Source organism: Anomaloglossus baeobatrachus, chromosome 9 (assembly GCF_048569485.1).
Source record: "Anomaloglossus baeobatrachus isolate aAnoBae1 chromosome 9, aAnoBae1.hap1, whole genome shotgun sequence".
NCBI classification, from domain to species: Eukaryota; Metazoa; Chordata; class Amphibia; order Anura; family Aromobatidae; genus Anomaloglossus; species Anomaloglossus baeobatrachus.
This window is the reverse complement of record NC_134361.1, coordinates 123,258,234-123,281,226: the sequence shown is the minus strand read 5'-3', so window position 1 is coordinate 123,281,226 and position 22,993 is coordinate 123,258,234. Positions and strand designations below refer to the sequence as shown.

Here is a 22,993-nt window from a genome sequence, read left to right as displayed (position 1 = left end):
AATAATTTCATGTTGGACCTGAATGTGACTGAGGAAGAGGCTGAAATGGAGGGGAAAAGGCAGAAACAGTATGGGCACTGTCTGTAGAAGGTGCCTGACTGCATTTCTGCTTCCTCCCGATTCATCCAAGATGGCAGGGTGCACACCAACACGCCCCCTGCATTCACACTCTTTTTCTGATTTCTGTTACATGAGCATGACACATGCGACAGAAAACTCCTCCCCAGGTCCAGCTAAGTCACCCCCGGTGTTTCTGGGGTTACCCCGTGTTTCTACCTTTTTGCAGCGTTGATCCCCCGCGATCCTTCCTTCACAATAAATGCTTGGCGCATGTGCAGAGAGCGGCTGTCAGCTCAGCTTCCTGTGTTCAGTGAGAGCTGTTCTAGCTGCACGGACACTGCTGATGTGGACTTGGGGAGGGTAGGCGCAGATTCTTTGCACCCACACTCCTCACATGGAGGGTCTGCACTCCTAGAAAATGGGGGATACGTTCCCTGAGCATGCCCCCCATATTCTAGAAGGTCCAGCGTCGTCGTGGGACTTCCAAAATGGATTACAGGGGATTTTGTTTCCTTTACAATAAATTGGTGAAAGAGGGAATGGTTGCGGAGTGTTTTTTTTTCAAATATTTTTTTTTATATTTTTTTTTCTTTTTTTTATTTTTATTACTGACAGTTGGTGATGTCGGGTATCTGATAAACGCTATGACATCACAAACTGCCGGGCTTGATGTCAGGTGACATTACACATCTGGTATCAACCCCATTTATTACCCCGTTTGCCACCGCACCAGGGCAACGGGATGAGCTGGGGCGAAGTGCCAGGATTATTTTTATTATTATTATTTATTTATTTATAGAGCACCATTGATTCCATGGTGCTGTACATGAGAAGGGGGTTACATACAGAATACATATACAAGTTTCAATAGACAGACTAGTATAGAGGGAAGAGGGCCCTGCCCTTGCAGGCTTTCATTCTAAAGGATTTTGGGGAGGAGACAGTAGGTGGGGTGTAGGTTGGGCGCTTCAGTGTTTTGTTTTGTGTGTTGACTAGTCCGCATGAAATGGGAAAAGTCAGCTCCCATTGTTTTTGCTGTGGGAGCTGTTGCCCACGAGATCTGACCCTTGGGATTTTTGCAGGCACTTGCAGACGCCCTATTTCCGGCGTTGGGCTTCCGTATCACTCTATATGGGCTTACTGGTGGGACAAGATGTGGAATCTTGCCCCCTGCTGGCTAATTGACATGGGGCTTGAAGCTGTCCTCGCCCTGGGGTCCAGGCACCCCGACTGTGCACAGCCTCCGGACCGGATTCCCGCTGTCGGCACCGGTGGGCTACATCCCTGCCCCAGTCCAGTTAAGGTTTCCCGCGACCCGATCTCCGTCGCCTGTGGCCCTGCTTTGCCATCTGCCACCTAGTCAGCTCAGGTAGTCCGGGAGCTACAACCCCGACTACCACTTCACTCCTCTCACTTCCACTGTCTAGACGGATCTGCTGTGTTTCCTCCCCTGACACCTCAGAACCCCTAGGTGGGCGTCACCATCTGCCTGGCTCCGCCCACTGGTGTGTCCCTATTGTCTTAGGGGGGTGACTATCTATCTATCTATCCCTCTATCAGATAGATTAGATAGATAGATTAGATAGGATAGATAGATAATGGAGGGAGGGATAGATGGAGGGAGGGATGGATGGAGGGATAGATGGAGGGAGGGATAGAAGGGAGGGGGGGATAGAAGGGAGGGAGGGATAGAAGGGAGGGAGGGATAAGAGGGAGGGAGGGATAAGAGGGAGGGAGGGATAAGAGGGAGGGAGGGATAAGAGGGAGGGATGGATGGATGAGAGAGAGGGATGGATGGATGAGAGAGAGGGATGAAAAAAGGATAGATAAATAGAGGGATAGCTAGATAATAAATGGATGGATGTAATTACAGCTTTTATTTGTGATAGAGCAGTGACCCTGCGGAAGCTTGATCTGAGTTCTTGCAGGGTCACAGCCGGTCAATGACGTCACTCTGAGTTGTGCTTTACAGCAGCACTGAAGTGCTCGCGAGCGGTAATGTGTTGACATCACCGACCCTGACAAATGACCTGGAGTTACCCCTGCAGCATCGTTCACGGAATGAGGCTGCATTGAGCACTCGCTCACAGACGTCGCTGAATCAGTGTGGATTACGCCGGACCTGGATATTTGAAGGGGTTAATAAAGTGGTGACAGAGGGGTGTTTTGGTGTTTTTTTTTTTTTAAATAAAGGATTTTTCGGTGTTGTGTTTATTTACTTACAGATTAGTGATCGCGTGTCATAGACGCTGCCATTACTAATCTTGGACTTAGTGGCAGCTGTGGGCTGCTATTAACTCCTTATTATCGCGATTGCCACCGCATCACGGCAATCGAGAAGGGCCAGTGACACGCCGGGACGATCGCATCTAATGGATGCGACATTCTCGGGGCAGCAGCGGGCTGATCTTATCGGCTGCGGGAGGGGGGCCGTAACCATGGCCCTCGCCCTCCCCAGCCTGAGAATACTGGGCCGCTGCTGTGTGCTTACCTCGGCTGGGTATTATTTGGGGGGGAACCACACGTCGTTGTTTTAAATTATTTATTTATTTATTTTACTACACGATTTAGACCCGCCCACCGGTGGCTGTGATTGGTTGCAGTGAGACTGCTGTCACTCAGCGTGGGGGCTTGTCTGACTGCAACCAATCATAGGCGCCGGTGGGCGGGGGAAGCAGGGAAAACGAAATGGAATAATGAGTGGCTGGCATTTTCAAAAGCTGGAGAACCCGCCACAGTGTGACAGCTGTGCAGCGCGCGCCCGTGATCGGTGAGTAAGAAAAAGAGAGGGAGAGACCGACTGACCAAAATGGCGGCAGCCTTATGTAGTCCCTATGACGCTGTGTGGCCAAGCCAATCACAGTAACACCACAACAAAGATGGCTGTGGCGTTACTGTGAGGGCAAGCAACATCAGATGTGTTCATTGGCTGGAAAAAGGCACCAGGAAGGCAGAAATGAAAATGAAAGTATCTGAGCAAATACCACATTAGCCGTCAGATAGCGAATACCTCGAATACCCCATTATCCGTCAGATACCGAATGGTGGCGAATACATTTGCTCATCCCTAATATTGATGTCTGTAAGGTGCTGTGGAGTATAATGGCAACTACTTCTGGTAAAATGAAAACTAGTGATAGGAAAACTATTCTAACCTCTCCCCATATACTGGAACTGGTAATGGGAATCTTGCCACAGGAGAAATGCAATACTGCCATCTTGTGGTCATTGTAGGATTATACAACTTTCATGCAGTGAGTGAACTAGACACGTAGATGAATTTAGCTTGTTGTGAGATATACCGGATGTTGGAAACCTTTTCTATTGTTCGGATAAATATTTCTAGTTTTCCTGCAGGCCTTTGACTATCGCTACGATCCTGATGATTGACTGTTCCTCCTAATATAGGGGCAGGAGGCTGCTTACTGACACTAACACATTATAAGTGCGAATATCATGTGCTCACTTTGTTTGTGACGGTGACTTTTGTGGGCCACACACCCGATGCTGTAACTCAGCCCTTCTGCCATGTACCCTAAACATGACTAGCCACAATCTAATTCTCCTGCTAGTCTTTAATAGTGTCTACAGCATAAGGGGATTGTTGCCCGGGCTACATGTAAAATAGTGTTTTAATTTTATTTCCTGTGGCTTCTATAGTACTAACATATTCTGCCTCATTGTACAGAGTGTGTCACCAGCCATAGTCTATCTTGTCCTCTTTAGTTCTCAAGATTTTTTACTATTCAGTAGGGTCCATGTGATAGAAAACCAATGTGGACAGTATATGTTTGTAGTATAGGAAGAAACTGGAGGAAATCATAGAAACTCCTTAGAGATGTTGCCATGTCGCATTATAGACCCAATTGCACCACATTTAACCTCAAAGCTGTGGTGCTACCCCTATATATACACTGTAACCCTTGGTGATATAGTGGCACAGTGTCTGCTCTGGTCTGGGCATGTTCTGGGCAGAACCCTGGAGGGGCGTCTAGGGTCTAATAAAAGGCTTCAGTTTTTATAGTGACTATTGTAACTTTTTTTTGCTCTCTCCAAGCTATAGGCTTATCCTGCATGTCTGCCCCAGAGGCATTTGGTTACATGCTAGGATGTAGCAGAGTCGCGGTTTGTTTTTGTCATGATATAATACTTTGTGTCATTTATGTGTATGCATACTGTAGGAAGCAGTGATTGCAGTTCTGGTTCCTGGTTCTGCATATCTGTCTTCCTTGGATCTTTTTCCAACAACTTTTCATTCTAGGGCTATGTACACACGTTGCAGATTTGGTTGCAGACGATCTATGCCCAAATCTGCATGTTCTGGCGGGAAAAACACTGCAGAAAAAAGTGAATATTTGTTATGTTTTTTGCCGCAATTTTTAAAATTGCTTTCAATGGTGAAAACGCGGTAAAAAACGCAGAAAGAATTGACATTCTGCAGATTTTTTCTGCAACAAAATCTGCAAGGTAAAAATCCCGAATGTGGGCACAGAATTCTCATAGAATTTGCTGCCATCCAGATAACCTTGCAGATTTCTGAAAATATGCAAGAAATAACACGGCAAAAACGCATCATGTGCACACTGCCTAAGACCGTAAAAACAAGCATTTGCTCAGTCCCTCGCTCCTCCTTCTGCTTTGTATTATAGGGAACGAATCACCAGGATTTTCCTATATAACCTAAAGCCAGTGCTATACTGGCACTATCAGGCTGATTCTCTACATTCTCCTTTAATGGTCAGCTCGGATGTTTAGGTTTTGAAATCCAAGAAAGTAAAGTTTATAAAATTACCAGCTTCTTGAGTGACAGCAGCTGAGGGTCAGATAATATCTTGGGGTATTCAGAGGTATCCCCTACCCCTGTTAGAATTAGCATAAGTATTATACAATTGATTTACCTTTACTTGCAGGACCTGTGTGAGGTCATACACATGTGACCAGGTGGTATCAGCTTTGTTGGCTGAGGCCCCGCCCCTTCTGGTCACATGGGTATGACCTCAGCACAGGTCCTGCAAGTAAAGGTAAATCAATTGTATAATACTTTTGTTAATTCTAACAGGGGGAGGGGATAACTCTGAATACCCCTCCAGAAATTATCTGATCCTCAGCTGCTGTCACTCAAGAAGCTGATGATTTTATAAACTTTACTTTCTTGTGTTTCAAAACCTAAACATCCGAGCTGACCACTACAGGTATGTATAGAATCAGCCTGATGGTGCCAGTATAGCACTGGCTTTAGGTTATGTAGGAAATTCCTGGTGATTGGTTCCCTTTAATGGGTAATGGAGTCTACATATCCAAGGGCAAAATTCAGCAATGATGAAATGTGCAGATGGCAGTATCCCATCTCTGTACAGAAATGAAACTTCATAACCCCCAAGGAAGATAACGCCCCACCACCATCTCATGAGAAGTAATGGCTGCAGCACATGTTGCCCTATTCATGACCATACTCTTGGTAGTCTAATGGTTTTCCTAATGATTCCATATTGTTTTTTCTCTTTTTCCTTGTAGATTTATCACAGCCCTATAACAAAGCGTGATGAAAGTGAGTACACACTGTATCCCCTTCATGTCCCCGCTTGTGGTGCTAGGCTCTATTCACATGGGCCCATGATTCTGTCACTTGTCGCAGAGTCCTTCATTGTTGATGTCAGTGGGGTCGATTGGTTGCAGCCTCGTCTCTCATGTGGAGGGCTCAGGGCTGTGCTTTGTGTCTGAGTGACCGATGGGGGTGGTGCTGTGATGGAGACTTGCATTATGTGAATGTTGTTAGTGTACCTTTCTCTGACTGTGCATGCAGTGTCTAGAAAATAAAGATTTGTTCTTGGGTTCAGTTGTAAGACTTTGTAACATAAATTGAGCATCCCCTCTCTGCCTGAAGCCATTTATCGGAACCATCCTCTACTCCCAGAAGATAAAACACTTACAGGTGTTGTGCAGATCACAGAGCCCACGGTTTCTTACAGTATAGTGGTCACAGCTAGTTTTCCCTTTTATACTGAGCCTGTACCTGTCTGAGGATTTTAACACCTTAATTGCAAAAACAATTTGGTAATGCACAAGCCGTATTCACTTGTTGTAATGCTTTTTTCATGCCATGTGAATGTAGCCTTATGCAGTTAAAGGCGATGTCCATGTTGTCTTCATTTTCTTTTCTAATACGTGATAGGCATGAAATGCCTTGCAAATCAGTGGATTCTGGTTACTGAGACCCCCACCGGTCACTCAAAACACTTATCACATGTGCGCTGCTTAAAGGGAAGGAGTCATCCAAAAAAAAAAAATAAATAACTGAAAAAATTTAAGTATTAAATTTTTTAATGTTTTGTTTAAATATTATTTGTTTTTAATTGAACAAAATATAAAAAAAATAAAAAGTTTGATATTTTCCACTGTTAAACACTAGGGGGAGCAGCTACTGAAATCCTAGAGAAATCCCACTGTAGAAATTAGCCTGGATTACAGCTGCAGTAAAGTGGGCAGAGTCTGCTCTCCTGTGTGCGATGTCACCTCCCCCTCCCAATCTGGATGTTTACAACAGGATAACAGGGAATGAAATTTAGGATCACAGTGCAGAGCCATTTTGTTGGTGACCAGAAATGTATAAAGTGCCACCAAGGACAGCAGGAGTATTACACAGGATAGGATTAGATACACAGCTCAGAAGACAGTATCACACATATTGGGATTAGATACACAGCCCAGCAGGCAGTATCACACAGGATTGGATTAGATACCCAGCTCTGGAGACTGTATCACACAGGATAGGATTAGATACACAGCTCAGCAGACAGAATCAGACAGGATAGGATTAGATACACAGCTCTGGAGACAGTATCACACAGGATAGGAATAGATACCCAGCTCAGCAGACAGTATCACACAGGATAGGATTAGAAACACAGCTCAGCAGACAGCATCACACAGGATAGGATTAGATACACAGCTTAGCAGAGGGTATCACAGAGGATAGGATTAGATACACAGCTCTGGAGACAATATCACACAGGATAGGATTAGATACTGTCTGCTGAGTTGCTGTATCACACAGGAAGGATTAGATACACAGCTCAGCAGACAGTCTCACACAGGAGAGGATTAGATACAAGGCTCATCAGAGGGTATCACAGAGGACAGGATTAGATACCCAGCTCTGGAGACAGTATCACACAGGATAGGATAAGATACACAGCTCAGCAGAGGGTATCACACAGGATAGAATTAGATACACAGCTCAGCAGAGGGTATCACAGAGCATAGGATTAGATACCCAGCTCTGGAGACAGTATCACACAGGATAGGATTAGATACACAGCTCAGCAGACAGTATCACACAGGATAGGTTTAGATACAGCAACTCAGAAGACAGTATCATATAGGAGAGGATTAGCTACATGGCTCAGCAGACAGTATCACACAGGATAGGATTAGATACAGCTCAGCAGGCGGTATCACAAGGATAGGATTAGATACAGCTCAGCAGGCGGTTTCACAAGGATAGGATTAGATACAGCTCAGCAGGCAGTATCACAGGATAGGATTAGAATCATGGCTCAGCAGGCAGTATCACATAGGAGAGGATTAGATACACGGCTCAGTAGGCAGTATCATATAGGAGAGGATTAGATACACGGCTCAGCAGGCAGTATCACATAGGAGAGGATTAGATACATAGCTCAGTAGACAGTATCACATAGGAGAGGATTAGATACACGGCTCAGCAGGCAGTATCATATAGGAGAGGATTAGATACACAGCTCAGGAGGTAGTTTCACATAGAGGATTAGATACACGGCTCAGCAGACTATCACATAGGAGAGGATTATATAAACAGCTCAGCAGCTAATATCACACAGGATAGGTTTAGATACAGCAACTCAGCAGACAGTATTACACAGGATAGGATTAGATACGGTCTGCTGAGTTGCTGTATCACACAAGAGAGGATTAGATACACGGCTCAGCAGACAGTATCACATAGGACAGGATTGGTGGGTGTCAGTGGAGACAGTAGCAGCGGTAGAGGGGGGAGGGGTGCCGGTACTCACATGCTCTGCATACAGGTACGCAAACAAACACACACACAGCTCTGCTGCATGGATGCCGGTGATGGGGGGAGAGCGGGGCTGGGTAGAGCAGGGGGAGGGGGTGTCCTTGGAGATGGTAATCCACTCCTGCACGCCGCTCCAACTGTCGGTAACGTTACTGTTCTAGGATCTGTTAGGATCTTTCAGATCCTGGCTGTAGGAGAAAAATGCAGCCCGGCCGCAAGCGTGGGCTATGGAAAAATGGCGGCTGAACACACCCACGGCTGTGAATTGGGCAGCCCACATAGGCGTTACCATTTCGGTTGTAATAGAACTAAATGGGTCGGAATCCGACTACTATCACCTATGTCCATGAGGTGCTGTAAATTGAGCCTGCACTGTCGTGCTAAAACTTAGAATGTAAAATGGTAGCCCCCATTGCCAGCTTTCCAGCATTATAAAAACTGAAAGACATCTTTATTTAAAGCAAGACAACATTATAACTGCATGTTATCTTACAAGTAATCATTGTTTGGATTATATAAATCCACGACACCTTCCCTTTAAGAAGCAGGAGAGGTCTGTTTTGTGACCCCCATAGTGTGCACACATCTGGTCTGTGAGCCCATACATCACTCTGTGGGCACATTTGGCCTCTGAGCCCATACATCTGTGTTCACACATAATGATCATCTGTGAGCCCATAAATCTGTGCACACACACAGTGTTCATCTGTGAGCCCATACATCACTCTGTGCACACATAGTGATCATCTGTGAGCCCATACATCTGTGTTCACTCAATGATCATCTGTGAGCCCATACATCACTCTGTGCACACAGTGTTCACCTGGGATCCCATACATTGCTCTGTGTGCATACATAGTGATCATCTGTGAGTCCATACATCTGTCTTCACACAGTGATCATCTGTGAGCCCATACATTGCTCTGTGCACACACACAGTGATCTGTGAGCCCATATATCGCTCTGTGCACACACAGTAATCATCTGTGAGCCTATACATTGCTCTGTGCACACACATAGTGATCATCTGTGAGCCCATACATCGTGCTCTGTGTGCACACATCGTGATCATCTGTGAACCCATACATCACTCTCTGTGTGCACACACATAGTGATTATCTGTGAGCCCTTGCATAGCTCTCTGTGTGCACACACAGTGATCATCTGTGAGCCCATACATTGCTCTGTGCACACATGTAGAGATCATCTTTGAGCCGATATACCATATTTTGTAGTCACACATCTGTTGTGTGAGCCCTACGTTGCTTTTTCTGTGCACACATCTGGTGTGTGGGCTCTTGCGCTGCTCTGTGTATTCATACATCTGGTCTAGTAGCTCATCCATTGCAAAGTCTGCGCACACATCTGGACTATGGGCTCATACATTGCTCTGTGTGCACACATCTGGTCTGTGAGCTCACAGACTGCTCTGTATTGAAATTGATACCGGAACTGACTGCTCCTGAACTGACCCAAACTGCCCATTTCAGTCACCTATTGAAATTAATGATTTGTTGAGCTGATCAGTTACCTTCTTCTTTCTTCTTAGTGGAACTGAATGAAATTGGTTTCCGGTTTGTCCGGAAGTGTATAAACGCTGTGGAAGCAACAGGTATGAAGAACAAGCACTGCCCCTCTCTTCCCATGTTTAGCTCAGTGATCTATACTTTCTGACCTTATTGCTCATGAAGAACTAATTTACATGCCTTTTTTTTCCATGGAGAACTATATGGACAAGTTTTATTATTCTTTTGTGTCTGTGTGCAGGAGAAACAGTATTCCCTAAACCCATGGTACACTCATACAACCAGCCAGTACCCTGCTCTACACGGAAATGGTTCAAGAACCACGAAATTCCTGAAGATTGTGACTAAAGTCATGTTGTATGACTTAAATGGCTGAACACTGACTTACAGGCTAGCTACCTCAAATGGGTGGCAGTAGAGACTAGCATTCAAGTGGCACTAGAGAAGCTGCATTCAGGTGGCGCTGGGGAGGTTGCATTCAGGTGGCGCTGAGGAGGTTGCATTCAGGTGGCGCTGGGGAGGCTGCATTCAGGTGGCACTGGGGAGGCTGCATTCAGGTGGAGCTGGGGAGGTTGCATTCAGGTGGCGCTGGGGAGGCTGCATTCAGGTGGAGCTGGGGAGGCTGCATTCAGGTGTCGCTGGTGTGACGCCCTGGACTAGCCAGGTTGTCACAGTTAGAGCCCCGCACAACACCTGTCCTCTAAAAAGGTGTCATCTGCCAACAATTAAAACCTAGTCATCCCTCTCAGGGCTTGATGGACACACCAGGGGAGCGGAGCCAGGCGGTTGGCCTCGCCCACCGAGGAGTCCAGAGGGCCTGAGGCGCGGGAGTAAGCCAGTCAAGAGCTGTCGGTTAGAGGAAGTGAAGGGAAGTGGAGGCAGGCCTGTGTGTCAGGTCTGCAACTAACTGACAGGTGCCAGGGTTGGAGCCCGGGAACCTTTTGGCTAGGAGACATATGGTGGCCTCAGCCTGCAGGAGCCGGGAAGACTGCTCGGTGGAACCGTGGTGGACCGGCACAGGGTAGTGGCCCTCCGGTACCGACTCGGAAATCGGAGCACAAAGGGGGTACTCAGACCCTGAAACGAGTTCCAGAAGCCACTGGAATGAGTTAATTAACTGATTGCGGTCTGGACTATAGATCCTTTCCCACCTAAAGTCCCAACTGAAGACAACAGCCCAACGAGGGGGATAGAAAGCCACCGCACAGGCAGAGAGATCCCACGAGCCAGTGTCTGTGGATGTCGGGAGAGCCCTTTTGCCCGCAAAGTCGGGTAGCGGACTCCCGACGCTGAAGCGCAGGGAGCCTACAAATACACAACATGGTGAAGGAGAAAGACAGAGACCACCAAACCGGGTGGGGGACCAGACGCAGCCGGCTGCGGGCACCGACTACCATCAACTTGGTTTATCAGAGACTCATGTGTGTTACAAATCGTGAGTACAACAGTGCCCTCCGGCCGCGCACCTCCCTGCACCGCCCAGCTCTCCCCAACGGGTCCCGGGGCCACCATCTCTACCCACAGAGGTTGCGCAACCATCTCCCCCCGGGTGTCCCGCAATAGCAACGGTGGTGTCCACCTTCACCACAACCCGTGGGTGGCGTCACAAACTCAAACACGGCCCCGGCCGTACACCTACGTCCCCTAAAACCGCCAGCCCCCCTTTCAGATCGAAGTGGAGCACGGGGCCCCCGGGTCCGGAGATGCTCGAGCCACCCACCAGCAAGCCTGGATCTAAGCGGCTCGGTCGCGGCCGAGCCCCGGGGCGGTACACTGGGGAGGCTGCAATCAGGTGGCTCCGGGGCGGTACACATCGACTCTTCTGGCGTCACGAACAGGATACTTACCCATTCACTTACCTAGTGAAGTGCGCCTTGTACGGACAGTCAGCGATGATCCGTTGTGAAACTTCTGAAATCCGCCATCTTGCCGCCATCTTTTGGTGCAAAGATTCCCGCCAGAGTCGTCTTCCCCGCAGAAAAGGCGCGAAAGTTGAAGCCCCACCTCCTCGGAACACGGCCATAAAGCAAAGCCGGAGGTCGAAAAACAAAACTTACCGGCCGGAGAGTGAGTGCTGCGAAAAGACCAAGGGGGAGCAGATGGAGGATGTCTGCTCCTGAACCCGATGCTGGCTCTGCGCCGACTGCTGGTGCGGCGGCGCCCACGGGAGAAGCTGCAGCTCCCGCTCCGGTCGCAAGAGCGGCGTGCCCCGAGGGTCCGGTGGTGACACCCCGTGCAGCAGCTGGCAGTGACTCGCCTACCGCAGGAAGGATGTTGGCCCCGGCAGTCCGCCCAGTCGCGGCTGGAATGGTGCCCGGCTCAGAAGACCTCCCGATAGCCGGCTTGGAGCCAGAGGGGGTGACTGACGAGAAGACTTCGGCTCCCACCCTGAATGCTGGAGCTGAGGCGGCATGGGATCGGTTGCCGCCGGGGACGGCGACGTGGTTGGAGAGGAAGCTGGCGCAGTTCTGTATCCAGGTACGTGTCAAGTCGATGCAGCAAGCTTTGGGTTGGAAGCAGGAAATGCAAAAGATGGTGGCTGTGGTGCGTGCAAATGAGAGGCCAGCCTCATGGAAGGCACCCCGGCAGGATAAGGCCATGCAAACCCTTCCAGACCCGCGACCCGTCGGAAGACCGGGCCCGCTCACGGTGAAACAGGCGAACCCCAGATGTCCCAGCTCCTGGAAGAAACGGCGCCGCCGGTGGGGCTGCCCCAGATCTCCGTGCAAGCCTTGGGTGTACGAAGGGCATACATGGGTGCTCAGCTGCATGTCCGCCCCTCTCCGCCACCGTCTGGTCATGAAGTTGAAAAATGTTAAAAGGTAGCGGTTCCCGGCTACCATACTGCCCGTCCCCGTTGGGACTTTGTTGATTTCCCATTGTTTTAACCCCCATTTACAAAATAGACATGGCTGAGAGCTAGCAGGCCACCCAAAAACATTATTGGGCCTTGTAAATAATCCCGGACCACCCTTTCAGGTCCTACAGTCTTCGGAGAGGCTGGTTGGCGGAAGGGCCTGCGGCAGAGTAGGCAGAGGTCCAGTCACCGTGCAGACCGGTGACAACCCTCCGGGCCAGGGGTCCCGTGGAGGTGGGGCCTCTGAGAGACTGCCGGGTATGGAACTTTTGTACTCGGCCCTTGTGGGCAACACCCGGATCCGAACCCGATTCCTGGACTGGGGAAAAGGGGTGCTGACCTGTTTTTAGAGGCAGCATCAAGGTTTAGGTTTGCTTGGGTGGGCAAATAAAAGGACCCGGTCCCGTCCCATTCCCGGTTAATAAACAAGTTTTAGTAACGTTTAAGCAAAATGCCTCCTGTAAGGGATGAATACAAAGCCTTCTTGATGTACATATGTTAGTATACTTGTATACGTGTTCTTTTTATGTTTTTCAGAAACAAAATAAATGGTAGTGTTCGGACAGCCCGCGGACGGTCTGTAGTTAACCAAGGGGGAGAGTGACGCCCTGAACTAGCCAGGTAGTCACAGTTAGTGTCGCGCACAACACCTGTCCCCTAAAAAGGTGTCATCTGCCAACCATTAAAACCTAGTCACCCCTCTCAGGGCTTGATGGACACACCAGGGGAGCGGAGCCAGGCGGTTGGCCTCACCCACCGAGGAGTCCAGAGGGCCTGAGGCGCGGGAGTAAGCCAGTCTAGAGCTGTTGGTTAGAGGCGGTGAAGTGAAGTGGAAGCAGGCCTGTGTCAGGTCTGCAACTAACTGACAGGTGCCAGGGTTGGAGCCCGGGCACCTTTGGCTAGGAGGCATATGGTGGCCTCAGCCTGCAGGAGCCGGGAAGACGGCTCGGTGGAACCGTGGTGGACCGGGACAGGGTAGTGGCCCTCCGGTACCGACCCGGAAATCGGAGCACAAAGGGGGTACTCAGACCCTGAAACGAGGTCCAGAAGCCACTGGAATGAGTTAATTAACTGATTGCGGTCTGGACTATAGGTCCTTTCCCACCTAAAGTCCCAACTGAAGACAACAGCCCAACGAGGGGGATAGAATGCCACCGCACAGGCAATGAGATCCCACGAGCCAGTGTCTGCGGGCAAAAGGGCTCTCCCAACATCCACAAAGTCGGGGAGCGGACTCCCGACGCTGAAGCGCAGGGAGCCTACAAATATGTGAAGGAGAAAGGCAGAGACCACCAACCGGGTGGGGGACCAGACGCAGCCGGCTGCGGGCACCGACCACCATCAACTTGGTTTACCAGAGACTTGTGCGTGTTACTAATCGTGAGTACAACAGTGCCCTCCGGCCGCGCACCTCCCTGCACCGCCCAGCTCTCCCCAATGGATCCCGGGGCCACCATCCCTACCCATGGAGGGGTTAACATCTTGCTGCGCAACCATCTCCCCCAAGTGTCCCGCAATAGCAGCGGTGGTGTCCTCCTTCACCACAACCCGTGGGTGGCATCACGAACTCAAACACTGATCCGGCCGTACACCTACGTCTCCAAAACCCCCAGCCCCCACTTCAGATCGAAGTGGAGCACGGGGCCCCCGGGTCCGGAGACGCTCGAACCACCCACCAGCGAGCCTGGGTCCGAGAGGCAACTGGGAGGCTGCATTCAGGTGGCACTGGGGAGGCTGCATTGAGGTGGCACTGGGGAGGCTGCATACAGGTGACACTGGGGAGGCTGCATTTAGGTTACACTAGAGAGGCTGCATTTAGCTCATTTGCATACCTCTTTTCCAGGGATCATTTTGAGGCCAGTTCTGCAGTATCCTGGAGGAGAAATGTCCCCTCCCCTAGACTACTTTGCTATCCTGCCTTTAGCATCTTGCTGACCACTCTTCCTAGATGTCGGTTGAGCCGTATACATCCCTGTATTACAGTTAACCGATTTCTGTTGATTCTAACTGCTCCTGTATGGTGTAAATCTCACAATGACTTTAATCCTTATTTCTCTCCTGTAGGGATCTCTTCAGAAGGTGTATACAGAACAGTGGGAAGTAACATCCAGGTGCAGAAGCTCCTCAATGCTTTTTTTGGTAAGAACTTCCAGACATCACCTCCTCTATTAGACTCTGATATTAATGAATTTCAGCATTTGCTTAGATGAGACAAGTCATGACCAGTACAGTTTACAGTTCATAGCAGTAGAAATCAAGGCCAGTGTGGTATCTTCTGCTCTAAGCATTAATGGCCGAGCACTTTTCTGCTTAGAGAAGGAATGACACGTGTTTTCCCCTTCACCAGTCACATGGCTGCTTAGAATATGTTCCAACATAAAATCAGAGAATGTACAGCTGTGAATTTATATTTTCTTTCCAATATATTTCACTTTCTCCTGAAAAATATTAAAGATGCAGAAAACATGTGTTTTTAGTCAAGCAGTTATGGCTCCTTGGTCATGTGACCCGATATAAACTGTAAGAAGAGCCTCATTTATCAAAACGGTCTAACAGAAAAACTGGGAACAATTACTGTGCAATCTCTTCTCTTTAACCCCTTCTCTCCTGACACATACATATTAACTCGCTAATGGCACTGTCACACTGCCTGCCAGATCCTGTACTGTTACAGGGGGCAAAAAGAACCCCTTCCCTGTCACTGAACCCCCAGAACCACATGCACATCATATGCTGTGCTCTGCTGTGCAGAATTGCTGGGCGATGTGCTTGGGAAACCTGTGAGGTCACAAATTCCCCATGTAGAGCGGCTTGGAAGTGTTTTTTTGCATTTTTATTCCATGCGGATCACTGGTAACAGTCAGCTAATGGGCTGTTACTGTAAGGTCAGTGTTATCTGTGTTATCAAACAGCAGGAAACTAACTCTCACTAATGTGTTCATTGCTGGACAAGATACAAGGGAAAACTTTACCTCATAGTATAAAAAAAATCATATGATGTTAAAAGAAATAAAGTTCCTTCTCTTCGATTATGTCTCCTCTTCCTCACGACTTGTGCTCCATTACTGAGCAGGCTTGGATTATTGATGCATCTAAAGCTGATGGACGGAGATGCATCTAAGCTAAAATAGTCTTGTCCTCCGTGCTGTAGTTACAATATATCACTATGCAGTACACTGCTCAGCAGGCAGTATCACACAGGAGAGGATTAGATACACGGCTCAGCAGGCAGTATCACACAGGAGAGGATTAGATACACAGCTCAGCAGACGGTACCACACAGAACAGGATTAGATACACAGCTCAGCAGACGGTACCACACAGAACAGGATTAGATACACGGCTCAGCAGGCAGCCCAGAGGGCGCGTCCAGGTCACAGCAGACGCCTTCTCTAATGTTACTAAATGGGGTTGGAGCCCCACTATCCGAGTCTATGCCCAGGGGGCTGCCATAAATGAGGTGAGTAACTGTTGTTACAAACACCAAATCCAAGATGGCAGCGCCCAGTGTCTTCAGTAAAATTAGAATTAAATAAAAACTAAATAAGCAGTGATTTTAATTTTGTATTAAAAATACTTGATTTCATAATCACTATTATTAGTACAAAAATAAAAAACTACGACACCCTTCCTATAAGTCCATGGGGAAAATTGGACATGAGCACAGGCGAATAAGACTAATAAGGGCCCATGCACAGTTGCACAGACTAATAAAGGCCCATGCACAGACTAATAAGGTCCTATGCACAGGCGCACAGACCAATAAAAGCTCATGCACAGGTGCACAGACTAATAAGGGTCCATGCACAGGCGCACAGAGTAATAAGGGCCCATGCACAGGCGCACAGACTAATAAGGGCCCATGCGCAGGTGACAGACTAATAAGGACCCATGCACAGGCGCACAGACTAATAAGGGCCCATGCACAGGCGCACAGACTAATAAGGGCCCATGTGCAGCTACTGATGTCTGAATTTGAAAAAACATTGAAAATACTCAAAAATAATCTGAAGCAACGTTGCATTTTTTTTTGTTCACTATTTTACTTTACATGAAACTTTTTTTCCCTAAATTTCAATACATGCTATAGTAAAATGGATGGTGTCGTTCAAAACTACAACTTTCCCTGCATAACACAAGTCTTTATACGGCTATCCGAATGGGAAAAAATGTTGTGAATTATGTCCGAAGGGGAGTTAAAAAAAACAAAGGAGCAAAAATGGTCAATCCCTTTGTTTTGGAAGGGTTAGTGTTTCATTCTTGATTTGGCGCCCCAGTGCTGTTATATTGGTTCTGGAGAGAGCCAGAAAGTATTGGCACCAGACAAGGTGGGTGGTTGTTCTGTGGGGGTCCAACGAGCAGCTGTTTGCTGATCACTCAATGATAACAGCCATGACAATTTAACCTGATCTTCATTCTGTCTGGATCTAGAGGAATCCCATGCACTATAAGGCTAGGTTCACACTTCCGTTAAATTGTATCAGTCACAATCCGCTGCTCTGGTAAACAACGGAATCCGTATGGCGGATTCCGTTGTTCCCATAGACTTGTATGAGCGGTGGATTGTTACTGATGATGCTACGTTGCACCCTCCGCCCGACTGATCAGTCGTGGAACGACTGACCGCGGGGCGGAAGGAACGCAGCATGTAACGTTTTTTGATCAGCGCAATCCGTAGTATTTTGCTGCGCATGCTCTCTCTGGCTCCCTGCACATGTAACCAGGATACACATCGGGTTACCAAGCAATGCGCTTTGGTTAGTTACCCGATATTTACACTGGATACGTGTGCAGGGAGGCCGACACTTCCCCGCTCGGCTCCGCCCCCTCCCGCACTCCGCATGTGTATACACATACACACATACATACATACACACAGACAGACAGACAGACACACACACACAGCACTGATGTCGTCAGCGCCACGGCTTCGCCCCCCTCACGCTCCACCCCCCGCACACAACTGAGTCCGACAATGAATTCTGTTCTTTGTCATCCGTTCTACAACGCATCAGTCACATGCGTCAAGCAACGCATGTGACTGATGCAAAACAACGGAAATGTGAACCTAGCCTAAGGTGTGCATTGTAAGAAGCAAGCGGTGAAGAGTGATATTGTCTGTAGAAACCTGTTGTATGAAGACTTTATTCAAAAGATGGTGCCCATTGTCACCAGGTCTTCAGATATTGGGATCCAGGAATTGATTTGTCTATGACTGTATATGGGCTACAGTTTATTTACTTACAGGAATGAAGTTTCTAAATGTAACTTTTTTTTATTTTTGTTTAGATCCCAAATGTCCTGGAAACGTGGATTTCATGACCAGTGATTGGGACATTAAAACCATTACCAGTGCTTTAAAGTTCTACCTCAGGTATCTATCAGTAACACTGTGCACCAGAGTAAGGAGGGTTCAGTTAACACTTAATAACTGGATTTTTGGGCAGGTAATGAAATCACCTAAACTATAAAAATGCAGAAGTTGTTCAATTGCAATCCATTTTTTTTTCATGTTGCTCAAACTATCTGAATTATTACCGCCAAATGGGCATCGCCACAAATACTCCCCTCTCCCTCCATTGAGACAGTGTCCCAACACCACAAGCACAGTCCCTGCTCCTCTAACCCCTCACATGCTGCAGATGCTACTGACCATGGCACCTAAGGGGTTTATTAGCCAGGCTTATTAGCCATATACAGCCGGCTCCTGTTCACAGGGCTGTACATGTACGTCAGAGAGTGAATATGTGCTACCTGTTTGTGGCAGCACTATTTGTATCCTGTGAGGTGGGCTTCAGGGATGAGGGGCGGCTTGGGAGGCAGTTTTGATGGATGTATCATACAGTTCCATACAGACGGTGATTCGGGCAGCAAATATCTTGTGACTAATTGTGACACCTGCTCTTAGGATTCAGACTCAATGACATTATAAAGTAGAAAGGATAATTTCATGCACAAAGTATAAAGTACTCGTGATGTGGAGTAGCATCCAGCCATAGGTTTGATTTAAGACTCTTTCTCTGTTGCAGGAATCTATCTGAGCCAGTGATGACATACAGGCTGCATCGGGAACTTGTATCTGCTGCAAGTAAGAGCTTGTTTTATCAGAGTAACTAGTAATTAGTTTGTTGGTGAATGAGCTGTCAGTTGCTTTCATGCATATTTTAATATATACTTTAGACAAGGCATATGTACATTCAACCTAAATATTGTACGCTCTCATTGCGCCTAATAATGTTACTTCTTACAAGTGCACATAGCATACAATGGTGAGTGGCTCATTGTACATTAGTAGATATACACCCAACATCTGCCAGAGATCTAACATTGTCATCATGAAACAGTGAGATGAAGATAATGACTTCATTAAAATGTAATTAATGCAAAACTGATGCTGAATCTCACAAAAAAAGCTACATACTTTATTAAATAGATGTCTTAGACCTGACAAGACTGTGGCACTTTCTGTAAAAGCCCAGATCAGAATGGTTATATTTTTGTCAATGTTTACATTCGATTTCTGCGGACTTAATCTGACTGCTTATCTGATGAGATGTCACTCACACTGCTCAGTACAGGCTGTCAGCTGGATTGGTGAAGACTGAATACACTTGAACTTCTGTGCTAAATTACTGTATTATCCTGAGAACAAAATGAGCAAACTCCAGTTAAAGAATAGCGGGAACTCATGAGTACAAGTGAATTCAGTCACCACTCAGCGCGCCTGACTGGACAGCTTGTAATAAGCAGTGTGAGATTCCAGCATAAAGGACATTGAGGGGCTGTCAGTCAGGCTATATGGGCAGAAATTCCAAAAGCATTACAGAATATCACAAAAGGGAGTCCATCCCTTCAACATTGCATCTCATGGCAAAGAATGCGCTGAGGATCTGTAAAAAAGAAGAATTGTTGCTCTACATAAAGATGGCCTAGGCTATAAGAAGATTGCCAACACCCTTGAACTGAGCTGCAGCACAGTGGCCAAGACCATACAGCGTTTTAACAAGACAGGTTCCATTCAGAACAGGCCTCACCTTGGTCCACCAAAGAAGTGGAGTGCATGTGCTCAGTGTCATATCCAGAGGATGTCTTTCCAAAATAGACTTGAGTGCTGCCAGTATTGCTGCAGAGGTTATAGGGGTGTGGGGAGGAAGGAATAAACCGGTCAGTGCTCAGACTATACACCACAAACTGCATCAAATTGGTCTGCATGGCTGTGATCCCAGAAGGAAGCCTCTAAAGATGATGCACAAGAAAACACGCAAACAGTTTGCTAAAGACAAGCAGACTAAGTACATGGATCACAGGAACCATGTCCTGTGGTCTGCTTAGACCAAGATAAACCTATTTGGTTCAAATGGTGTCACACGTGTAGCAGCAACAAGGAGGAGTAGAAAGCAAAGTGTGTTTTGCCTTCAGTCAAGCATGGTGGTGACAATGTCATGGTTTGAGGCTGCATGTGTGCTGCCATCTGTGGGGAGCTTAAGTTCATTGAGGGAACCATGATTGCTAAGATGTACTGTGACATACTGAAATAGAGCATGATCCCTTCCCTTCGGTAACTGGGCTGCAGAGCAGTATTTCAACATAACAATGACAAACACACCTACTAGATGACCACTGTCTTGCTAGTGAAACTAAGGGTAAAGATGCTGGACTATGCAAGCATGTCTCCAGACCTAAAAACCCTATTGAGCATTTTTGGGGCCTCCTCAAATGGAAAGTGGATGAGCGCAATTTCCCTAACATCCACCAGCTCCGTGATGTAGTCATGGAAGAAGATTCCAGTGGCTCCCGTGAACCTCTAGTGAACTCCATGCCCAACAGAGCTAAAGCAGTGCTAGAACATAATGGTGGCCACACAAAATATTGACACTTTGGGCCCAGTATTTTTACTTAGGGGTGTACTCCCATTTGTTGCCAGTGGTTTAGACATTAAGGCTGTGTATTATTTAGAGGGCACCAAATTTACACTGTTACACAAGATGTACACTGACCACTAAACATTGTATCAAAGTGTCATATCTTCAGTGGTGTCCCATGAAAAGATGTAATAAAATATTTATAAAATGTGAGTGGTGTACTCTCTTTTGTTATGTACTGTATATATCCATTCTGATCTGGATTTTCCAAATTAGTACACCGGATAATCAGGTCTTGGATATCTATTTAATAACACATGCAGTGGGTATTATGACATCTGGAAAATTTACAAGACAGATAAATACAAAACAGATGTTTTAGTGTTTATTATTTACTATTTAACATTCATAACTGAAGATATTTTCAGACATCTTGTGCTAAAAATGCATAATTCCTTCATCAAACAGAATCTGAGAACTTGGATTACAGACTGGGAGCTATTCACTGCTTGGTGTATAGACTGCCAGACAATCACCGGGAAATGCTGGAACTTATTGTACGGCACCTATCCAGGTAAGCACAGAAGAGAGGAAGGTATATGACCAAAGACCGGCATGTAATCACTACAGAGGAGAGGAAGGTATATGTCCAGAGACCGGCATGTAATCACTATAGAAGAGAGGAAGGTATATGACCAAAGACCGGCATGTAATCACTACAGAGGAGAGGAAGGTATATGTCCAGAGACCGGCATGTAATCACTATAGAGGAGAGGAAGGTATATGTCCAGAGACCGGCATGTAATCACTACAGAGGAGAGGAAGGTATATGTCCAGAGACCGGCATGTAATCACTATAGAAGAGAGGAAGGTATATGACCAAAGACCGGCATGTAATCACTACAGAGGAGAGGAAGGTATATGTCCAGAGACCGGCATGTAATCACTACAGAGGAGAGGAAGGTGTATGACCAGAGACCGGCATGTAATCATTATAGAGGAGAGGAAGGTGTATGACCAGAGACCGGCATGTAATCATTATAGAGGAGAGGAAGGTGTATGACCAGAGACCGGCATGTAATCATTATAGAGGAGAGGAAGGTGTATGACCAGAGACCGGCATGTAATCATTATAGAGAGGAAGGTGTATGACCAGAGACCGGCATGTAATCATTATAGAGAGGAAGGTGTATGACCAGAGACCGGCATGTAATCATTATAGAGGAGAGGAAGGTGTATGACTAGAGACCGGCATCTAATCACTATAGAGGAGAGGAAGGGGTATGACCAGAGACCGGCATGTAATCACTATAGAGGAGAGGAAGGTGTATGACCAGAGACCGGCATGTAATCACTATAGAGGAGAGGAAGGTATATGACCAGAGACCGGCATGTAATAATTATAGAGGAGAGGAAGGTGTATGACCAGAGACCGGCATGTAATCATTATAGAGGAGAGGAAGATGTATGACCAGAGACCGGCATGTAATCACTATAGAGGAGAGAAAGGTATATGACCAGAGACCGGCATGTAATCACTATAGAGGAGAGGAAGATGTATGACCAGAGACCGGCATGTAATCACTAAAGAGGAGAGGAAGGTATATGACCAGAGACCGGCATGTAATCACTATAGAGGAGAGGAAGGTATATGACCAGAGATTGGCATGTAATCACTATAGAGGAGAGGAAGGTGTTTGACCAGAGATTGGCATGTAATCACTCTAGAGGAGAGGAAGATGTATGACCAGAGACCAGCATCTAATCACTATAGAGGAGAGGAAGGTGTTTGACCAGAGATTGGCATGTAATCACTATAGAGGAGAGGAAGGTGTATAACTAGAAACCAGCATGTAATCACAATAGAGGAGAGGAAGGTATATGACCAGAGACCGGCATGTAATCACTATAGAGGAGAGGAAGGTGTATGACCAGAGACCGGCATGTAATCACTACAGAGGAGAGGAAGGTGTATGACCAGAGACCGGCATGTAATCACTATAGAGGAGAGGAAGATGTATGACCAGAGACCGGCATGTAATCACTATAGAGGAGAGGAAGGTGTATGACTAGAGACCAGCATCTAATCACTATAGAGGAGAGGAAGGTGTCTGACCAGAGACCGGCATGTAATCACTATAGAGGAGAGGAAGGTGTCTGACCAGAGACCGGCATGTAATCACTATAGAGGAGAGGAAAGTGTATGACCAGAGACCGGCATGTAATCATTATAGATGAGAAGAAGGTATATGATCAGAGACCGGCATGTAATCACTATAGAGGAGAGGAAGGTATATGACTAGAGACCGGCATGTAATCACTAAAGAGGAGAGGAAGGTATATGACCAGAGACCGGCATGTAATCACTAAAGAGGAGAGGAAGGTATATGACCAGAGACCGGCATGTAATCACTAAAGAGGAGAGGAAGGTGTATGTCCAGAGACCGGCATGTAATCCCTATAGAGGAGAGGAAGGTGTATGTCCAGAGACCGGCATGTAATCATTATAGAGGAGAGGAAGGTGTATAACTAGAAACCAGCATGTAATCACAATAGAGGAGAGGGAGGTGTATGACCAGAGACCGGCATGTAATCATTATAGAGGAGAGGAAGGTGTATGACTAGAAACCAG

General features: G+C 47.1%; 1 protein-coding gene across 2 annotated transcripts in view; it reads left to right on the top strand.

Annotated features, from left to right (window-relative positions):
* Nucleotides 1-22,993, top strand: part of OPHN1 (oligophrenin 1) — a 355,691-nt gene that overhangs the window by 243,077 nt on the left and 89,621 nt on the right. For both annotated transcript variants that reach the window (XM_075323980.1, XM_075323979.1), the window contains 6 exons: nt 5,575-5,608; nt 9,666-9,728; nt 14,564-14,638; nt 17,789-17,873; nt 18,529-18,587; nt 20,830-20,935. In XM_075323980.1, the coding sequence (XP_075180095.1) occupies nt 5,575-5,608; nt 9,666-9,728; nt 14,564-14,638; nt 17,789-17,873; nt 18,529-18,587; nt 20,830-20,935 (422 nt within the window). The remainder of the gene's footprint in view (nt 1-5,574; nt 5,609-9,665; nt 9,729-14,563; nt 14,639-17,788; nt 17,874-18,528; nt 18,588-20,829; nt 20,936-22,993) is intronic.